The sequence below is a fragment of the Vanellus vanellus genome, assembly GCF_965231255.1.
Source record: "Vanellus vanellus genome assembly, chromosome: Z".
Lineage (NCBI taxonomy): Eukaryota > Metazoa > Chordata > Aves > Charadriiformes > Charadriidae > Vanellus > Vanellus vanellus.
The window spans coordinates 23,224,564-23,242,227 of NC_138908.1; the positions used below are offsets into that span (position 1 = coordinate 23,224,564).

The 17,664-nt window shown below is 39.7% G+C and overlaps 1 protein-coding gene across 1 annotated transcript in view; it reads left to right on the plus strand.

The window, feature by feature from the left end:
- Positions 1–17,664, plus strand: part of EPB41L4A (erythrocyte membrane protein band 4.1 like 4A) — a gene marked incomplete at its 5' end in the record, with an annotated part of 139,382 nt that overhangs the window by 77,328 nt on the left and 44,390 nt on the right. The window contains 4 exons of the mRNA XM_082497205.1: positions 3,369–3,456; positions 5,431–5,519; positions 5,912–5,975; positions 17,041–17,132. Of these exons, the coding sequence (XP_082353331.1) occupies positions 3,369–3,456; positions 5,431–5,519; positions 5,912–5,975; positions 17,041–17,132 (333 nt within the window). The remainder of the gene's footprint in view (positions 1–3,368; positions 3,457–5,430; positions 5,520–5,911; positions 5,976–17,040; positions 17,133–17,664) is intronic.

Here is a 17,664-nt window from a genome sequence, read left to right on the forward strand (position 1 = left end):
TCTATGTAGTGTTTTTATATGCATACTGATCTAGAGTGCTAATACTCTTTTGCTGGTTGGCTGCAGTTAGGTGTCAGGGATTTAGCAGCATCAGAAAAGAGAGTGAGACTAAGGTGTACTCATAACTAGTTCAGCCTGACCCTCATCATTACTGCTTCCAGCATTAAATTCTGCACAGCTGAGAGTGATCTCCTTAGTTAAGAAGTTGGAAGCTAGAATGGCTGAGGGCACGTCCCAAATTATCTCACCTTCCAGAGACATTTTAGGGACAGGTTTGTGATATGGTTTAGAAGAACTTCTTTATCTTTTCTGGAACCCAGCATGGAAGCACAGGGTTGGTTTTTTTTTTTTTTTTGCAAGACAGCTGTGGCACTGCATGTACCTTGCTTCTGCTGGTTATGTCCTGATAAACTGGTTTTGGCTGCAGGTTCTCTGTTTTTTACATGGCACAATAGCTATTCAGGGATTCATTCAGGATCTATTTTTTTGAGCAAATGTCTAAATCAAGTAAGGTGAGGGAAGTCAGAGGTGGGAGAAGTATCTGACTGCATCAAGTCTCTGGAGCCTGCCTACTGCGATTGTTGTCCTGTCTGTAAACCAGCATGACAATGCCAAGGTCAGATAGCAGGGTGAGGTGACCTTGTGTTGCCGTCCACATCTGGAGGAGCAAGCAGCGGCTTCAGGGCTTGCACATGAGGAAGACGACACTTGTCGTGCTGGGGGAGGAATATGATCCCTCAGTGTGAACGGGAGGCTCTGTATCGGCCCTCTGACATTGTCTGTTCCAGACTGGAGCAGATCTGGGACAAACTGACAAGTCAGCTATTGGTGTATTTTGAATCAATATGACATGCTGTCAGTGGTGCATAAAGAAAGCTAAAATGCCCCGGATCATTAGCTTTGAGAGTAGCTTTCAGTATTGTTTAGGGCCATCAGTGGCACTCAGGTGCTCTGTGTTCATCTGCCTGAGTGGTGCACGTCAGCTGCACAGCTGGTACGTTGCCTGCTCTGTCGTTACCAACCACAAAGGCTGTTTTAGTTTTGGGGTGTATTGTCAGGTGGTATGGTGCTGAGAATTTGTGTTTTCATATGGGGTAAAAATGAAACACCCTTGGGAAGGTGGAAATTTTCAGTCCCTGACATTCCTCTCTCCCCTGCGTATTCTTTCTTCTCCTTCTACATTTGGGATGACTTCTTCCTCCTGCTTCCATCTGCATCCTTCAGAAGCTCCAGCTCACATCTTTACTTCTTTTCATATTTTTGCAAATGCACTTTCTTATAAATTACATATTATTGTGAAAATATTGATATGTACGCACCTATTTCACATTTGAGCTTTCTGGTACTTTTAGAGACAGGTGAGAATAGTGGGATAAGCACATCAACATTTTTCTAAGTATGATCAGTAAGGAAGCAGTAACAGCGGGATTTAAATGGGTGCTGGATTATAGCACTAATTCAGCAATGAGATAATCTGCGTTGCTCAGAACTGATACTTAGCCTGCCCGGGAACTCAGTAAGACAATGTGAATGTTTTACTTACATTTCTGAGAGCTACCGACAAGACGTTAAAAAAATCAAGCTGTGGAGTAATATTTTATAGCAGAAGCTGATAAAAGACATGTCAGATGTGACAACACGGATGTGCTGAATAGCCAGTGTTCTGCATGTTCTGACTGCAGAGATGAATCACAGATCTACTGGGTAATCCAGCTCTTGAAAAAAGGGATTTCCCTTAACAAGCTTCAGGTCTGCTGCTTTTCCAGGAGTCCTTGGAACCTGAGGTAGTATCAGTGCTGCTATGTGGACAAGATGGGCTGAAGCAACTCATCTCCCAGATACAAAGAAGGCATTTTAAATACCTCACATCTTTCATGTTAGATGTGTTTTTTACCTTGTCAGGCATAACAGAAAGTTGGGAAAACCTGGAAAGTAGTTGCTAGGCTGGAGAGAATAGGGAGATGAGAAGCGAGACTGTTGCAGGACTTTGACGGGTCTTGAGTCCAGATGTTGAGCTGTGCTTTACACCATGAATTTGGTAGTAAATGCCGTGAAGTATTTCCCCAAGAGAACAATCACAGGGTGAAGCAGCAGATGCATCTTTTGGAGTTGATGTTTTCACAAGATGTGCTGTACTTTCCCCAATAACCGTCCAGTAGCTTTCACAGAAGTATTAAAAAGGAGTGAAGACAATAATGCAGCTTCAGTTACTTCAGGCTTGCAACAGAGTGTCTTGGTCCTGTATCAAAGGCAGTTATTAAAGGAAGAACAAATTAAATTCCGAGGATAAGTCTGTTGAAGGCTTTGAATTTAGTTCATCATTTTATTCTTTTTGAAAATAAATCCTTCATCAGTGATGTCAAATATGTTCCTAGTAGCCAGGATTTTTTTTTCCCCCACCAGTTTTCCCGTATTGGTTCCTACCAGCATGGAGGTGATGGTAGTTTTTAACTGATGAATTGATATTTGCAGATAGGAAGGCAAGCTGGATCTGTGAAACTGGTAATCTCTTGAGACAGACTCCAAACTATGTTTTCACAGTAGCAGTCTTGGGTGTTACCAGTTGGTGTGGCTTCCTGTAGGCAAGATTTTATGAAGAAAGGAATATTTTATTTGAAGTCATGAGCGCTGCTTTCAGAAATCCTTTGTTGCTTCAGCAGTGCTATGGGGAAATAGTACTCCAGTCAATCATTCCATTCCTGCATTATTAATAATCAGGTAATTACTGGAAAAAAGCTACTTTGCATATTTAAGACTAAAAATAGAAAGTCTGAAGTGAGTTTGTGACAGCAGGGAAAAGATAAGCCACTGTAGTAGGCATGCGTTGTATATATGATATCATGTATCTGTGGTAGGATCTTACAGCAGAGACCAGTAAAAGTTTGTGCTTACCATCCATCTCACTTGAAGCAAGCAGAAGTACAGTGCTGAAAGTCTAAACAAAACAGTCTAAACAAAAGGTAGGAGGGGTTGTGTACCTGTCCACCAAAAGTGCAAAGTTCACAGAATCACAGAATCACAGAATCATCAGAGTTGGAAGGGACCTCTAGAGATCATCTAGTCCAACTCTCCTGCTAAAGCAGGATTGCCTAGAGCACATTACTCAGGACTGCATCCAGGCGGGTCTTGAAAATCTCCAGGGAAGGGGACTCCACAACCTCCCTGGGCAGCCTGTTCCAGTGCTCTGTCACCCTCACCGTAAAGAACTGTTTCCTTGTATTTGAACGGAACTTCCTGTGTTCTAACTTGTGCCCATTGCCCCTCGTCCTGTCACTTGGAACCAATGAAAAGAGCCTGGCTCCATCCTCCTTCAACCCACCCTTTAGATACTTGTACGCCAAAGTTCTTACACAGAATTGTGTTTACAGGGGTCAAGTTCCTGCTGAGGCAGAAGTGAACTACTTGGGGGTGGCCAAATCCCTGGAAATGTACGGAGTGGATCTCCATCCTGTTTATGTAAGTATTGTTTAAATATTGTAAACTTGGTAACAAAGAAAAAAAATTTCTTGTACTAATGTGGGGGAGCGTGTTTGTATAGTTTAGTTTCCACAGAATAACTTGAAAGGAAACACTGTGCTTAAGAAATGCAAAGGAAGATGTATTTATAGACTGAGGGGATTCAGTCAGTCATGCATACAGAAGCCTAATGGTTTTCACATGAAAGGCTGTGATTGTGTTACGCTATAAAAGACAATCAGTTATACTCTGGAAAAAAACAATTCAGATAAATAAGAAGTAATTAGTGCAAGTGTCAGGAGAGATGAGACAGGGTTATAATCTTTGTCTTTGAGACAGTAATTTGCACATTATGCTTGTGTAAATAACAGCAAGTGTGTCCTGAAACCTTTTCAGTACCATTGCAAAAACTAGGGTGGGGTAGCAGCAGCATGCCTGGCTTTTTTTAATATTTGTTGTGAAAGGTTTGCTAAAGATCCAAAGTATGTTTCCAGCTTTTCCTGAGCTGTATCATGCAGCATTGCAAGTTACCTGTGTTGCTTCAGCAAAACCCTCTACTTCTTTTGTAAAACAGCATGTATCTTGGGATTGGATCCAAGTCATCACCCGGAGGCGATGTGCTCCTGGTGGAAACATCATTCTATCTTGTTTGAATAATTGTGCTTGTGGCAGGTTTTTTTGAATAAAAGAAAATCAGAAGTTCAAATAGGGAGTTGTAATGTAGATAGTTCTCTGAGTTAGATGTCAGTACTTTGTAAAATTACTTGAAAGAAAATAAAGAAATCAAGATACTACGAGAAGATTAAGTATGTATTTCCTGCTGAAAATTGTGTAGCCCGCACTACGAAGTATTTTTTAATGCACCCTGTGGCTTAATTGTAATCATATCCCATGCTCTGTGCCCCTCCCACCCATAGAAAGCTGGGGGAGTTACTGGAACAAGATTCAACATGATCCAGCAAAATTGTGTTAAATTAGCAGAGCCTGGATTTTTTTTTTTTCCCCTCTTAGCTTGCTTTTGCTGTGCAATGACATCCCTGCCTCGGTAACGAGGGGTGAGTTGTCATATGCCCAAGTCTAACCCATGAGTATCATCGTTTCTATTTACATTACAACAGCAACAGAAGCCCTCGTTTGAGACTGAAGCTGCAAACACGAAGAGATGTAGTTCTTTTCCTCGCTTGGTCACATTAAAAGTAAAGTTGTCTTTAGCAGTTCCTTCACTGAGGAGCGCAGGCAGAGCTGGCAGAGGCGCGCCTCAGCTTTCTCACATCAGGACACTTTCTACCATCAGTCTGACTGATTTTGGTTACTGACCATAAACTGGGGAGGTGGTGCACTTCTGCCACTCGGCAGCAGGGTTTTCACCCTGTTCTCTCCTGACACAGTTTGCGATTCGGATGCTGACCTCAGGAACAGTTTCCTTTGGAGGAGATGATGCATGTGTCTGTTCCTTGCATGTCGCTAGCCATTCTGAACAAAAAAAATGCTCTGAATCTCTCAAAGGAGGTACTTCACTTGGTAGCAGTATGCAGGTGATACTATTTTAGGAGGAAGAAGGCAGCTGTGAGGTTATATTATAGTAGAATAGGTCAGAAAATCACTATTTACCTTCAACTGAAAGTTCGGATGCCTGTTGCATTCACGTCTGAATAAAGAGTTTAGTTTCTGAGTTTGGGCTGTTGGCCAAATAGTCGAAAGTAATTCCTTAAAAAAAAAAAAAAGTCATTTTGGTTTTTCACCATGGCATGTGGAATCTCCCATTCTTTCCCTTATTTCTGTTCTTTCTTGCCTCTATGCCTACAAGTTTTCGTCTAGAGGTTTTCGTCAGTAAATCAAGTACTATTTTCCCATTTGCAGGGAGAAACTGTATGTTCAAGTCAGTCATCAGGCTGACTTCCCGTCTAGACCTCACTGCTACAGTGATACAACTCGCAACTGTATGAATGATGTACATACATTTTTATTTTCTAGGGTGAAAACAAATCTGAGTATTTTTTAGGATTGACACCCATAGGAGTTGTTGTCTACAAGAATAAAAAACAAGTAGGAAAATATTTCTGGTATGTATGATCTAAATGTGCAATCTGTGCTAAAACAATAACAATGTTGTTGTATGGAAATGTATGATTTATGGTATCTATTTGAAAGGTTAATTGTATCAATCAAAAAAAAATATACTTGGGATTCTTAATATTTGTCAAGATTATACAGATTTTTTTATTCTTTGATAATCCAAATATTGAAAAAAAAAGTTCACCTTTACCATACTCATGCTGAAATGTTTAAATACTGCTAATTTTCTGTTGCTATCTGGTGCATACCTGAAAAAAAAAGAATTCTACCTGTGAATTCCATTTGGTCTTTGTATGTAAATGTATACAATTTTATATTTTAATATGCATAAAACTAAAGTCTTAGGAAGTTCTGTCTGTCTTTTTTTCCAATATTACAGGCCTAGAATTACAAAAGTTCACTTCAAGGAAACACAGTTTGAACTGAGAGTCCTGGGAAAAGATGTAAGTTTTTATTTAAGCCTGAAAGAAAAAAAAAGTAATCTCAGATCTAATGAAGTGGGAAATTAGGTGTGTCCATCAAAGTCTAATTTATTTTATTGAAATTTACTGCAGGAAACCATCAAAGTGAAATTAATTTTATTGATAGCTACTGCTAGAAAATTACCTTATCCTCAAGTGTAGTATATTCCTGATGGTGCTTGCAATTTTATTAAAGAAAGAGGAGGAAGAAAGTTTTTATGTCCATATCTTGCAGGCAAGGGGAGAGAACTTCAGCAGAACAGTAATGAAGTAGGAATTTTATAAAAAACCTTTATAATTTTATATTTTGCACTGTAAATTTGAGTAGGCTACTTCTGCAATGCCTTGTTTATGGTGTTACGTAGTGCTTTTAAGCTAGGCTAAATCTACAGAAATCTAATACTAAGCAAAATGTGGACGCAGGAAAACTCACAAAGCACAAGTAATTTTGTAGGTTGGAAACAGAAGCAGCCGCATAATATAGCTCCAATCACATTTGTCAGAGTTTAACTTCATAGTGCTTTTAGACCATTTGAGAGAAAACAATGTTGGTTCCAGTGGAGCAAGGATAGCAGGTTGATAGTGAGAGAAGAGGTTTTAAGATAGAGTCAGTGGAAAAAAGAGAAAGATACTTATCACCTATGAAGCATGTGGGGCAGGGGGAGGAGGAGGAGAGTGGTGAGGAGGTAGGGAAAATTATGAAGTGTAATAAAACAAATAGTTGCAGCCAGTTGGTGATTTTTGGTATCTGGTTATTAGTTTAGTTTGCTGAGTTATTTTTTTGAAAATACTTTTTAGGTCTCTTTGGGATATTGGGACCGAAAGTCTATAGTTTTGAAGAAGTATTAGCCTGCAGACACTATTCCCCTTTACTGATTATCAATGTATCTTCATTTATCAGTGTAGTTCTTGTTAGTCTCGTCCATGATTTTTCCATGAGGCCATTTGGTATGTTTGGTACTTTTTGTGAAATGTAAGCATACCGCTGACTGATTGTCTTTGTTCTGTTGTGGACAGTATTTCTTGCGCCTCTGCAGATGTAATGGCAGGTTTTGCTTTTGTAACTCCCAGGTGCTTTGTTTCTATTTGGTGTAGTAATCTATGGGAAGTTCATTTCTGATGGTGTGTTTGTTGAAATCGGAGAGTTGTTTGAAGGCTAGGGAAAGGTTGGGAAAACTTTTCTCAGTGTTTCATGTGAAAGGTGAATGCCTGTTCATGTATAAACAAGTCTGAGTTTGATTTAGAGTGAATTGCATTGAAGTGATGCTGTAGTTTCTGTTTGATGCCACATATATGTAGTTTTTGTGTGAACCCTGTGGAATTGCAAAGGTTTAACATGCTGAGCAGAAAAACTAAGACGCTTTGAAAAACGTGCTTAAGTTGAGTCTGTGAATGTTGATAGCTGGTGAACACTTACTATTGTGATCATAAGGCAAACACTTTGACAGCACTTGGTAATTTCAAGTCTGGACAGGTACTTTTAGGAAATTGTTCAAGAGAACAGTAAGTACAAGGGTGTGTACCATCATTAAAGTATCCTTTGCAACTAATATTCATTTGAAGTGTTTCTACAGTGCTTCATATCCTATCAAGATTAGGAAAGGCCAAAATGGCACAGAAAAAATGTTGCTCTCCCTTTTTTTTTAAACATTCTGATGGTGCTTTGAACAAAATAATGTATTAGAATAAGCAACCAGTAGCTTAGTCTCTGGATTAAAGCCATAACAATTTATGCTGTTCTACACCCAGAGGGGGAAGAGCTCATCAGTGTATTTATACAACTGTGTGTTCCAATAGTATTCAAAAACTTAATTCACAAATTTATTTTATTCCTCATTTTTTTTGGAATAAATGCTATCACTTTGTCCTTCTGTGTGGGACATGAGTTTGCAGTATATGATAGGAGAGTAAATGTGACATTTTTGCTTCATCCTGCTTCCACTTTGCAGCCCAGGGAATTGATACTTTCAGATGTGGTACACCAAGTTTGGAACGTGTTACATGTTTCCAGTTAGATGGAAAGAATGCCAGAAAGTATTCAGGAAGAGAAGAAGTAATGGACACTCTCCCGTGTCTTAGTGTTTTATGGCATATAGCAAAGGAGTTAACATCATGTAATAAGAGCAGATTATTTCTGATTATATTGAGTGCTTTGTGAGAATCACGTTTTCCGTATTGTAGTGAAAACTCTGTGCAGGCTGGATTTTGGTTCATGTTTCCACACACTAGCTACCTCTGTTCACACAGACGGGCACCTTTCGCAGGTACCCCTGCTCCATCAAGAGGAATCTGTTAGTGCTTTTAGTACGGATGAAGCATTGTTCTTCCCCTGCACACGGATTACTTGCGGCAACTTCTTTGTTCTCCCTTTTGATAAATTTGTCTGAGATTTTTTCAAACATGGTGAAAGAGTTTCAATGTGTACTTCCCACTGACGTGATGGACATGAACAACCTGATCTTCTTGACGGATGGCAGACATGCCAGTCTAAATGTACAGGTCCACGTCCATAGGCGACCTAAAAAATACACTGTGGGGTGCCTGTGTCAGCCATATTTATGGCTGCTGAGTTTTGTTGTTTACATTGTTTCATTTTTCATAAACTTGATAATTTACTGAGCAGAAGACATTTGTGCTCACTGTCTTAGAAGAAAGGTACTTCACCTTTCCTGTTTTGTAGTGTAATCTCTTGTACTTCTTCCTGTCTCTTCCATGAGAACATTTCCTGTATATTTAACTTCTTTATATTTTTCCTGCATACCTGTTGCTATTGTGCCAAGTATTACCATTGGTATTTTGATTTTAGCTTTCACTACTTTGCTTGTATTATATGTTTTCTCCCTAAGGCTGTTGCTATTGCCCCTTCATGAACAAAATACTGCCCTTAATATCTGGCCGTCTGTGACTTATCCTGACATGTGAGACTAGTGACCTAGACCAGGTGACAGCAACTCTTTTTCAGTGATGTTAATCATTGAATCAGTATTTCATTGTCCCTTGAGGGGGCCCATGCGTTGAATTCTAAGCTAGAAACATGCCAGGCGTTCCATGAAACCTCAACGTATCGGTGTGGAATTAGGAACCCTTCCCCTGCGGAGACTGCACAGAAGGATTCCCTGAACTGGGTCCCAGTCGGTACTGGGACCTGTACTGTTCAACATCTTTGTCGGCGACATGGACAGTGGGGTCGAGTGCACCCTCAGCAAGTTTGCCGATGATACCAAGCTGTTTGGCGAGGTAGACACGATGCAGGGGAGGGATGCCATCCAGAGGGACCTGGACAGGCTGGAGAGGTGGGCCCAAGCCAACCTCATGAAGTTCAACATGGTCAAGTGCAAGGTCCTACATCTGGGTCGGGGCAATCCCAAGCACAAATACAGGCTGGGCTGAGAATGAATTGAGAACAGCCCTGAGGAGAAGGACCTGGGGGTGCTGATTGACGAGAAGCTCAACATGAGCCAGCAATGTGCACTTGCAGCCCAGAAGGCCAAGCATATCCTGGGCTGCATCAGAAGAAGTGTGGCCAGCAGGTCAAAGGAGGCGATTCTGCCCCTCTACTCCACTCTCGTAAGACCCCACCTGGAGTACTGCATCCAGCTCTGGAGTCCCCAACAGAAGAAGGACATGGACCTGCTGGAGCGTGTCCAGAGGAGAGCCACGAGGGTGATCTGGGGGCTGGAGCATCTCTCCTATGAGGAGAGGCTGAGAGAGTTGGGGTTGTTCAGCCTGGAGAAGAGAAGGCTCCGGGGAGATCTTGTTGTGGCCTTCCAGTACCTAAAGGGGGCCTACAGGAGAGCTGGGGAAGGACTTTTTACTAGGGCATGTAGCGATAGGATGAGGGGGAATGGCTGTAAACTGGAAGAGGGCAGTTTTAGATTAAAAGTTAGGAAGAAATTTTTCACTTTGAGGGTGGTAAGGCACTGGAACAGGTTACCCAGAGAGGTTGTTGAGGCCCCATCCCTGGAGGTGTTTAGGGCCAGGCTGGACGTGGCCTTTGGCAACCTGGTCTAGTGGGAGGTGTCCCTGCCTATGGCAGGGGGGTTGGAACCCGATGATCTTCAAGGTCCTTTCCAACCTAAACCATTCTATGATTCTGTGGTTTTATGAACGTGACAAACAGTGGCAAAGAATTTCTGAAGATGAGAAAAGTGTATTTTCCTGCATTTTCCTTTAAGAATACAGAGATCCCTCTGATGCCTGTGCACAACTGCAGGTAGCATAGATGTCTGTTGAGCAACCTTGCTGGAAACGATCCAGCAGTACGGGTGGCTGCTGAAGGCCCCCACTGATGCAGCAAATTGGAGCCTAATCACAGTGGATGCACTATGTGAAGGTGGGTGGTTAAAGTGGTGCACAGCGCACCCCCTGTGCTTTCCCCATGTGAGGAACATGGCTTGCTTCCTCGGTTTCTCTCTCAACTTGAGGACATGAAACAAAATAGAGAAAAACATGCTTTGATAGATTGTGTAGGCTGGGAATGTAAATGTAATAATATGCAGGAGTGAGAGATTTGGAGCTTTTTTGCCTGTAGGTACCAAGTGCTTCTGTGCCGTTCCCCGCAACCCCATACTGTTTTCTGTAACAGAGCCTTTTACTTTGGTTGCACTGTGTCTGAACATGCAAGTGAATGATTTCACTCCTTCGCAGGGTTTATGCAAAGCTTCTGTGCTTGTTACTTTTCATGTTTCTCTTTCACCAAACCAGAAAGTGTTGAATGTGCAAAACACTTGCTTTCATTAATTTTTTGTTATAAGAGAAGGTTCTTTTGGAAGTCTGAAATTTGTGTTTCGAGGGATTTTGAAAATTGGGTTGTTTCAAGTCAGAACAACCGCCCCCTCTGTGCAATAAAAAATGTTTTTCACATTTTCAAGCCATGCTTTCCTCTGCAGTCTTGCTTAGTCAGATGAAGAGGCTGAGCTTAGCTGAATTTATAAGGTGAAGTTTCCAGGAGCAATACCAAGCACTGACACATGCTAGAGGAACTTAAAGGCAATTCCAAAGCACATAATACTCACCATTCTGGTGGCTGAAACTTGTCTAAATACAAGATTTTTGTGTTCTTTTAAATAGTCTCAGAAAACCCTGGAAAAATGCTTTATTTTTTTAATCTGCTTTTTATAAGTGTGAGAAATCTGAAAAATAATTACATTAATGAGGGGGTTCAGGTACACCCTTTCTTGCCTTGCCACATGCTATATTCCATCTTGAGTTACACATTCTAGGCAGGAACTTTTAATGTGATTTATTCCTCTTATAGTTTATTGGGAAGATTGATCAGGGTTTGAAGAGATGTTCCTCCTATTCTAAAGTCCAGTTTAGCTTATATTTCAACTCCAGACAAACATAGCATTTCAATCTTTATTATGATTTAAGAATTACAGATGGCTTTTGTATCATTTGCATTTGCCCCCACTTAAGCCCGAGGAGTAGTGGAGGGTGGAGGTGAGCAAACATAGTGGTGTTAATACATCATACAGGTTTTGGCGTGTTGTGCTTGGTTGGGGTTTTTTTTGCCTTTCTTAACCATTTTCTGAGCCATCACAGAAGGACTGTAAGATTGGTTCAAGGCTTGATAGCGAAATCTTCAGTAATGAGCATTTTTAAATGAGAACTAGGATTAAAATATCTGCATAAACTTATATTCATTGCCACTAATTTGTTACTGTCAGCTTTTTTTTTTGTAAATTCTTTAGTCTTTTTTTTTTTTTTTAATTGTTATAATACAAGGCTGAGATACGTTTGTTTCAATCTTGACATGCTTTGTACAAACCAGCACAGCATTATTAATTTTAATTCCTGGCTGGTATAATGTTCTTAAAGGTTGACGTTGTGTAACCAGTAATAATACTTATATAGCTATGATTGGTATGATTTATGTAGATATATAAAGACAGAATATTTCCTGTTGGAGTTAACAATTGATAATATCCAGGTATATGCATAACCTGGCAAAGAATAATGTTGGGAAGCAGTAGTTTCAGAGTTAGTGTTAGTATTCTGTTACATGTATAAGCATGTGTATTACATGTACATGCTGTGTGCTCTGTAATGGGGCAAGGTCCCTCCTAATGTGATATTAATATTCAGTGTGACCAGGAATACTGGTGTGTGTGCTGGCAGGGTTCCTACGGTGGTTTTGGGTTTGGGTTTTTTCTTCTTTGCTTCCTGAGCCTGGATTGGTGGGAACCAATATATGTCTTGTCGTGAGTTATAGCAGCTAACGTCGGCTCTGAGTCATGGGTTTTCAAAAGGTTTTTGATCTGTGGATGGGTGCAGTGCCCCGCAGAATGGGTGTAAGTCAACTGACAGTGGCCCTCTTATCTTTGGAGTAATCCATGAACTTCACAAACAAGGCATCTTCTGGCCCCCAGAGAGAGGAACTGCCATTTTAGTTGTGTGTGTTCTCTTCCAGACAGCCTCGAGGTTGCCCTGCCTGGGCACGGAGCTAGGTGGACAAACAGCAGGTTTGAGCGTGGAAGCTGTGTTACGACGCTGGCGTGGCAGCGCAAGCCGGGAGCTGTCGGCAAAGGGCAGTGTGGGCACTCCTGAGCTAGTATGTCAGCTTTAGCAGTTCCAGAGGCATTTTGTGGTTAGGTAGAGCAGTGACCCCTCTGACTTGTCTCCTTGGAAGGCAATAGTAACACCCTTTCAGTCTTTCAGTTAAGTTCGGGGCCGGCGGTGGGATGGGGTAGGCATGTATGGTGGAGCGGTGTACCAATTACCAACTGTCTAATGGAGATCATCAAGGCACTGCCAGATCAGTCTTCTGGTTGATTTGAGAAGCAGCAAAAAACAGATAAGGGCTGTGGCTACATGTTTGAGTATGTGTCCGTTAATAACCGTGTAATAAAGTCAAGTTGTCTGCATCCCCTGCGCTAGTCCGTCTCTCCTCCCATGGGTAAAAATGGTGGTGAGGCTATGGCAATATGAGCTTTGGTGTGTTTTAGAGACTGCAGGACAAGATTTTAAAGCACTTAAAAGGAGAGGAATATTTTATGTTTGTCCTCACAGCTTTTTAGTGTCTTGCCTTTTTCAGGGTTAGGAGAAGGTAGTCAAAGAGCTCAACGACTAGGTACTGCTGCAAGGGGTATGCCTGTCCTTTTTCAGCCTCTGGCCATGTGGTCCTGCCCCTTCCCTTGCTGGTGCAAGTCACGGATGTGATCAAAAATCACCGTAGAAAAATAAATGGTTTTCTGCTTGTTTGGTGAGCACAACTGGCTTTCTGAAAGAATAGATGAACACCAAAGCTGGTTCAAAGGAGAGGGGAGATGTTCAGAGCGTGCAGAGGACCAGGACTGCTCTGGAAGCAGTGAGCCATCACGGTTTATGGTGCCTCACCTTTAGTACACTGGGCACTCTGAAAGCAACAGAATAAAGTAGCAGGGAGTACATTGTGGGGCACCAAACAACACTGAATGAGTTTGGAATTGTCGTTTCCTACAAAGTATTAGTAAAAGTACAATAGGTCTTTGTTTCTTTTGGTTCAGATATATGAGAATGGTAAGAAATAAAACCCAGCTAACTCTTACGACCTGTAAGAAATTACAATTGTTAAAGGTGTTAAAAATGTTGCCTTTTATTGGAAAAAAAAATTTCATGGTGTTAACAGGTAAGGTCGTCTTTGCTTTACCTATACAAATCTATTTATTCCATTAGGAGAGAAAGATTAAACCTGGAAGATATTACTGTCTTCAGTACTGCCTCATTTTTCTATATGCATTCATAAATTATGAGGGTAATCACAGTACTCTTGCAAGCCTTAAAAAGTCTTAAAAAGTAAATGGAGGAAGTCCTAAACCTAGATGTGCTGTATGCAGTGTCATATTTGACTTAGTTGCAGTAGGTTACTGAATCCTTTGCAGAAAAGGTGAAAATGGTAAAATAATTATGAATCGTCTCTTCTGTGTTGGTAAAAGAACTTAAAGATGAATGTTTTAGGCTTTCTTTCTCTCTCTTTAGTAAAATTTAACTGTGCTATTTAACTTACTACAAGCATCCGTTCTGAGGCAATAGTTTTCAGATGTGCTTTTCCTTCAAATTCAAATAAATAAACCTCAGTGTGTTATCAGAAAGCTTGTTTGGTCGGTCCCCTGAATTTTAGGCAGTTGTTTCATTTTCCAGGTCTGAATTCCATAGTTTGTTGATAAAATGGATCTATAGGGCTATGCTGTTTTTTCCTGAGTGCCTTTGATTGCTGTGTACTAAGTATAGATGTTTCAGCATGTAGTTAATCATAAAAATTTTATTCTGAGCTGAGATGAGCTTTCTTCCACCTTAGAAAATAATGCCTTCAAATGATGGAATCAGTAATGTTTGCTGGTCGGATCTTTCAATCATATGGCAATGTAGCTATACTGTCCCTCTTTTAGTCAAGTACTGATTTTCATGTGTTACGTGCGATTTGTTCTGTATATGGGAAAATTCTGACCTTCAACTTAAAAAGAAGAAAAAATGGACAATTACAACCTTTTCTCTGATGGGAATCTTTCCCTGAAATCCCTGAATTCCAGTCGCATTTGAACTGAGGTAATAGAGATATGGCAGAAATACCTTATTTTAAAAAGTCTCTTTAAAAATAAGAACAAAAGAGCCCTGGCTTCTCTCTGCCCCTCCCTTCCCCCAATCCACAAACTGTCTCCTCCAAGCTTATGTAATTAAATAAATTGAAGTGCAGCATTGGATTCTTTGCCTAAAAATGAAATTTAGGAGTGGACAAAGAAGGAGCAAGATCCTGTATATTAAAAGTGAGTCACTGAGTTCTTTCCTAACAGAAGTTAAATTGACTCATCATATTGCATAAAGTTTGCAATACCACAGACCTGATCTGATATTATTCCTTAAAACTGCACTGGTGACTGTAGTTGTGTGGGTTTATATGAAATCACATCAGATGACAGTCTGATCTAGAAATTGCAATGTAAATTAAATCATAAAATCTAAAGCTACGTTTCTGTTATGGGTAAAATAAGCAAATTAAAAGTACTCCTTGACATGTCTTCTTTAAAACTTGAAAAATGTGAAGATGCAGTATGATCTTTCAGGGGGTAGACTCTTGTTCCTGGTTGCCAGAGGAGCAAGAGCAATATGCTTACTCTTGAAAATTCTAGTATAAATAGTTGTTTCTCCTTGACAATCTTCAAGATTCTCCAGGAAGCTTTCCCCCTCCTCCCCCCCCTCCCCCGTTTTCCCTAATTACTTAGGGTTTTTCTTCTGTTTTAGAAGAGCTTTCGTTCTTAAGTTTCTGGTTTTACTTTTTATAAATTAAACGTATTTTTGCTCCAAGTTAAACCCCTTGTGAAACCTGCAGAGAGATGAAGATTCCTGTCAAGCCTCAAGTTCTATTTTAAGGAACTGTAGGAATATATTTATGGGACTAATCTATTATATAATAATTTCATGCTGTGCATAGCAATCTCAATTAAATCCTAGTTTTCAGCATTGTTAGTGGCTGTATGTCTTACTGTACTCCTCTTTCATGCTGTGATGTCCGAGAGAGGAAAATATGCTTTTGAGAGAAGACTAGAGGATGATTTTAATTCCTTGGACATTCCATGGGACTGTTCCAGCCAGCCATTAAACTAACTAAAATATTCCATGGGAGAAAATAAGCTCATGTGTATGTGTCTTTTTTTTTTTTTTTTTTTTGGTCAGGGAATGAAATCTCAATTATTCTAACCACAGTTGCAAAATTCTGTCATTTTTACTGTTATTTATTTCAAGGTGGAGGAAAGACTGCTTGAGCAGGCAATTTGTGAATTTGTAAGGCTGCCTGACAGCCGTTAATAGAGATATAATTGGTTTTTCTTGGAGGTGAAATTTTGTATTCTAGAGAACATACTGAATTAGTTCACAGTTTGCAAGGTGCTTACAGGTTACCATACCTCGTTAAATGAAGAGTGGGAGAAACTTTCCAGAACTCTTTACCTGTGAGTGCATGGCACTGCAGAAGTATAACTAACACAAGGGCATCCATTTCCTAAAATCAGATGCTGAAAGTGGCATGAATCACGCCCACTTTGTAATTCACTTACTGGGGAAATAGTTTTAGGACTCAGTTTTATTACGGACTGTGTCGTACCACACTGAGGATTCACACTGAAGTCAGTGGGACTGCTCATTCTTTGTGCAAATCACAGATACAAAATTAAGCACTTAAGTTTATTGAGTGACAGATATACAGAAGTGTATTTTATGTGAACATATTTGAATGTTAAGCTTGTTGGAAGCAAGCAACATGACATGTCTGTTGCTTCTTCTTGTCTGTTGGAAGTATTTTATAGTTTGTATATATCTGACTTTTCTTTCATCTGTCCCTGCCTTTTCCTCATGTCTGCTGTACTGACTGCCAATTTCCAGTTAATAGATCTTAAGCTTTGAATATTCTTTTTTTGTAGTCTTCCTTAATAGATTTTAAGGTGGATTTTATGGCTTTTACTTGTGACCTTTTCCTTGTATTTTGAATTATTCTGAAGTTAGCTAATTTGTTTTTAATCTTTCCGTCCTTCTTTTTCATTTCCAGTTTCACCCGAGTTCTTCTCTATGTGTATGTTTTGTGCATTTTCTCTCTGTGTTGTTGCTTCATCTTAATTTATCACAATTTATCGCTTATTCTTACCTTTATGTATACTGTTAAACAGAGCCTTGGTAATGTATTTTCGCTTGACGTCTGAGGTGCATTTTCAGAAAACATCAGAATCATACTACTTGAAAAAAACTTTGTGCTTTTTAATTAGGAAAAAACCTGAAAACTACAAATAAGAATGAAGAAACAGAAGTGTTTCAATAATCTCCTTTCTTTTCTGTTTTTCTGTATCTAAGGAATCGATTCTTTAAATAATTATTTTCAGAAATGCTAAACCAAAAAGAAAACCTCTTTTAAATGAAGAATTCTACATAATTATGGAACCTGCTTTTCTTCAGACTTACGTCTTTTCTTATGTGCATTGTTATGAAACGGTCAGTTCTTATGTTCAGTAAATAAAGATTGACTTCACTGGCAATGCATATATCAATACAACTATATTGATTTGTTTTGGGTTTTTTTCAGTGCAATGAAACTTCCTTCTTTTTTGAAGCACGTAACAAGATCACATGCAAACATCTCTGGAAATGCTGTGTAGAACATCATACTTTTTTCAGGTGAGTGATGCAGAAGTTGTCATTTCGTTACCAAAAGGAGGCAGACTATATTAAGAACTTTGTTATACCTACAGAGTGGTGTAACACAGGCTTGCTGCCTGGAAACACATTTTTCCTGTTGATTATAGAAGGTTCCTAAAAGCTGATGCCTTTTCTTTTCTCACAATGATGTGAAACAATATTTTTAAAATTGGATAGTTCGGTGGTTTCTTTTGTCTGGGAATTCTTTTCAAAACAGCATCTCAGGTTGCATAAAGTAGGCTTTAACAGAAGTATCCACAAATTTATATAGCAGGATTTAAGCTGCCATATACATTTTTATGTATTTAACCATCAAATTTCCTGTAGCAGCATTGACTTGAGTGAGGCCTTTGCATTTCAGACATTACTATTTCCTACGATGCACAGAAATTTTGGTTTTTGATAGAAGGACTCATTTAATTACTAGAATGTTTTGTTTACTTATTGAAGTGTATAAAATGTTCCCAATATTACACATCTCAAAACACTTTCTTTTACTGTTGCAAAAACA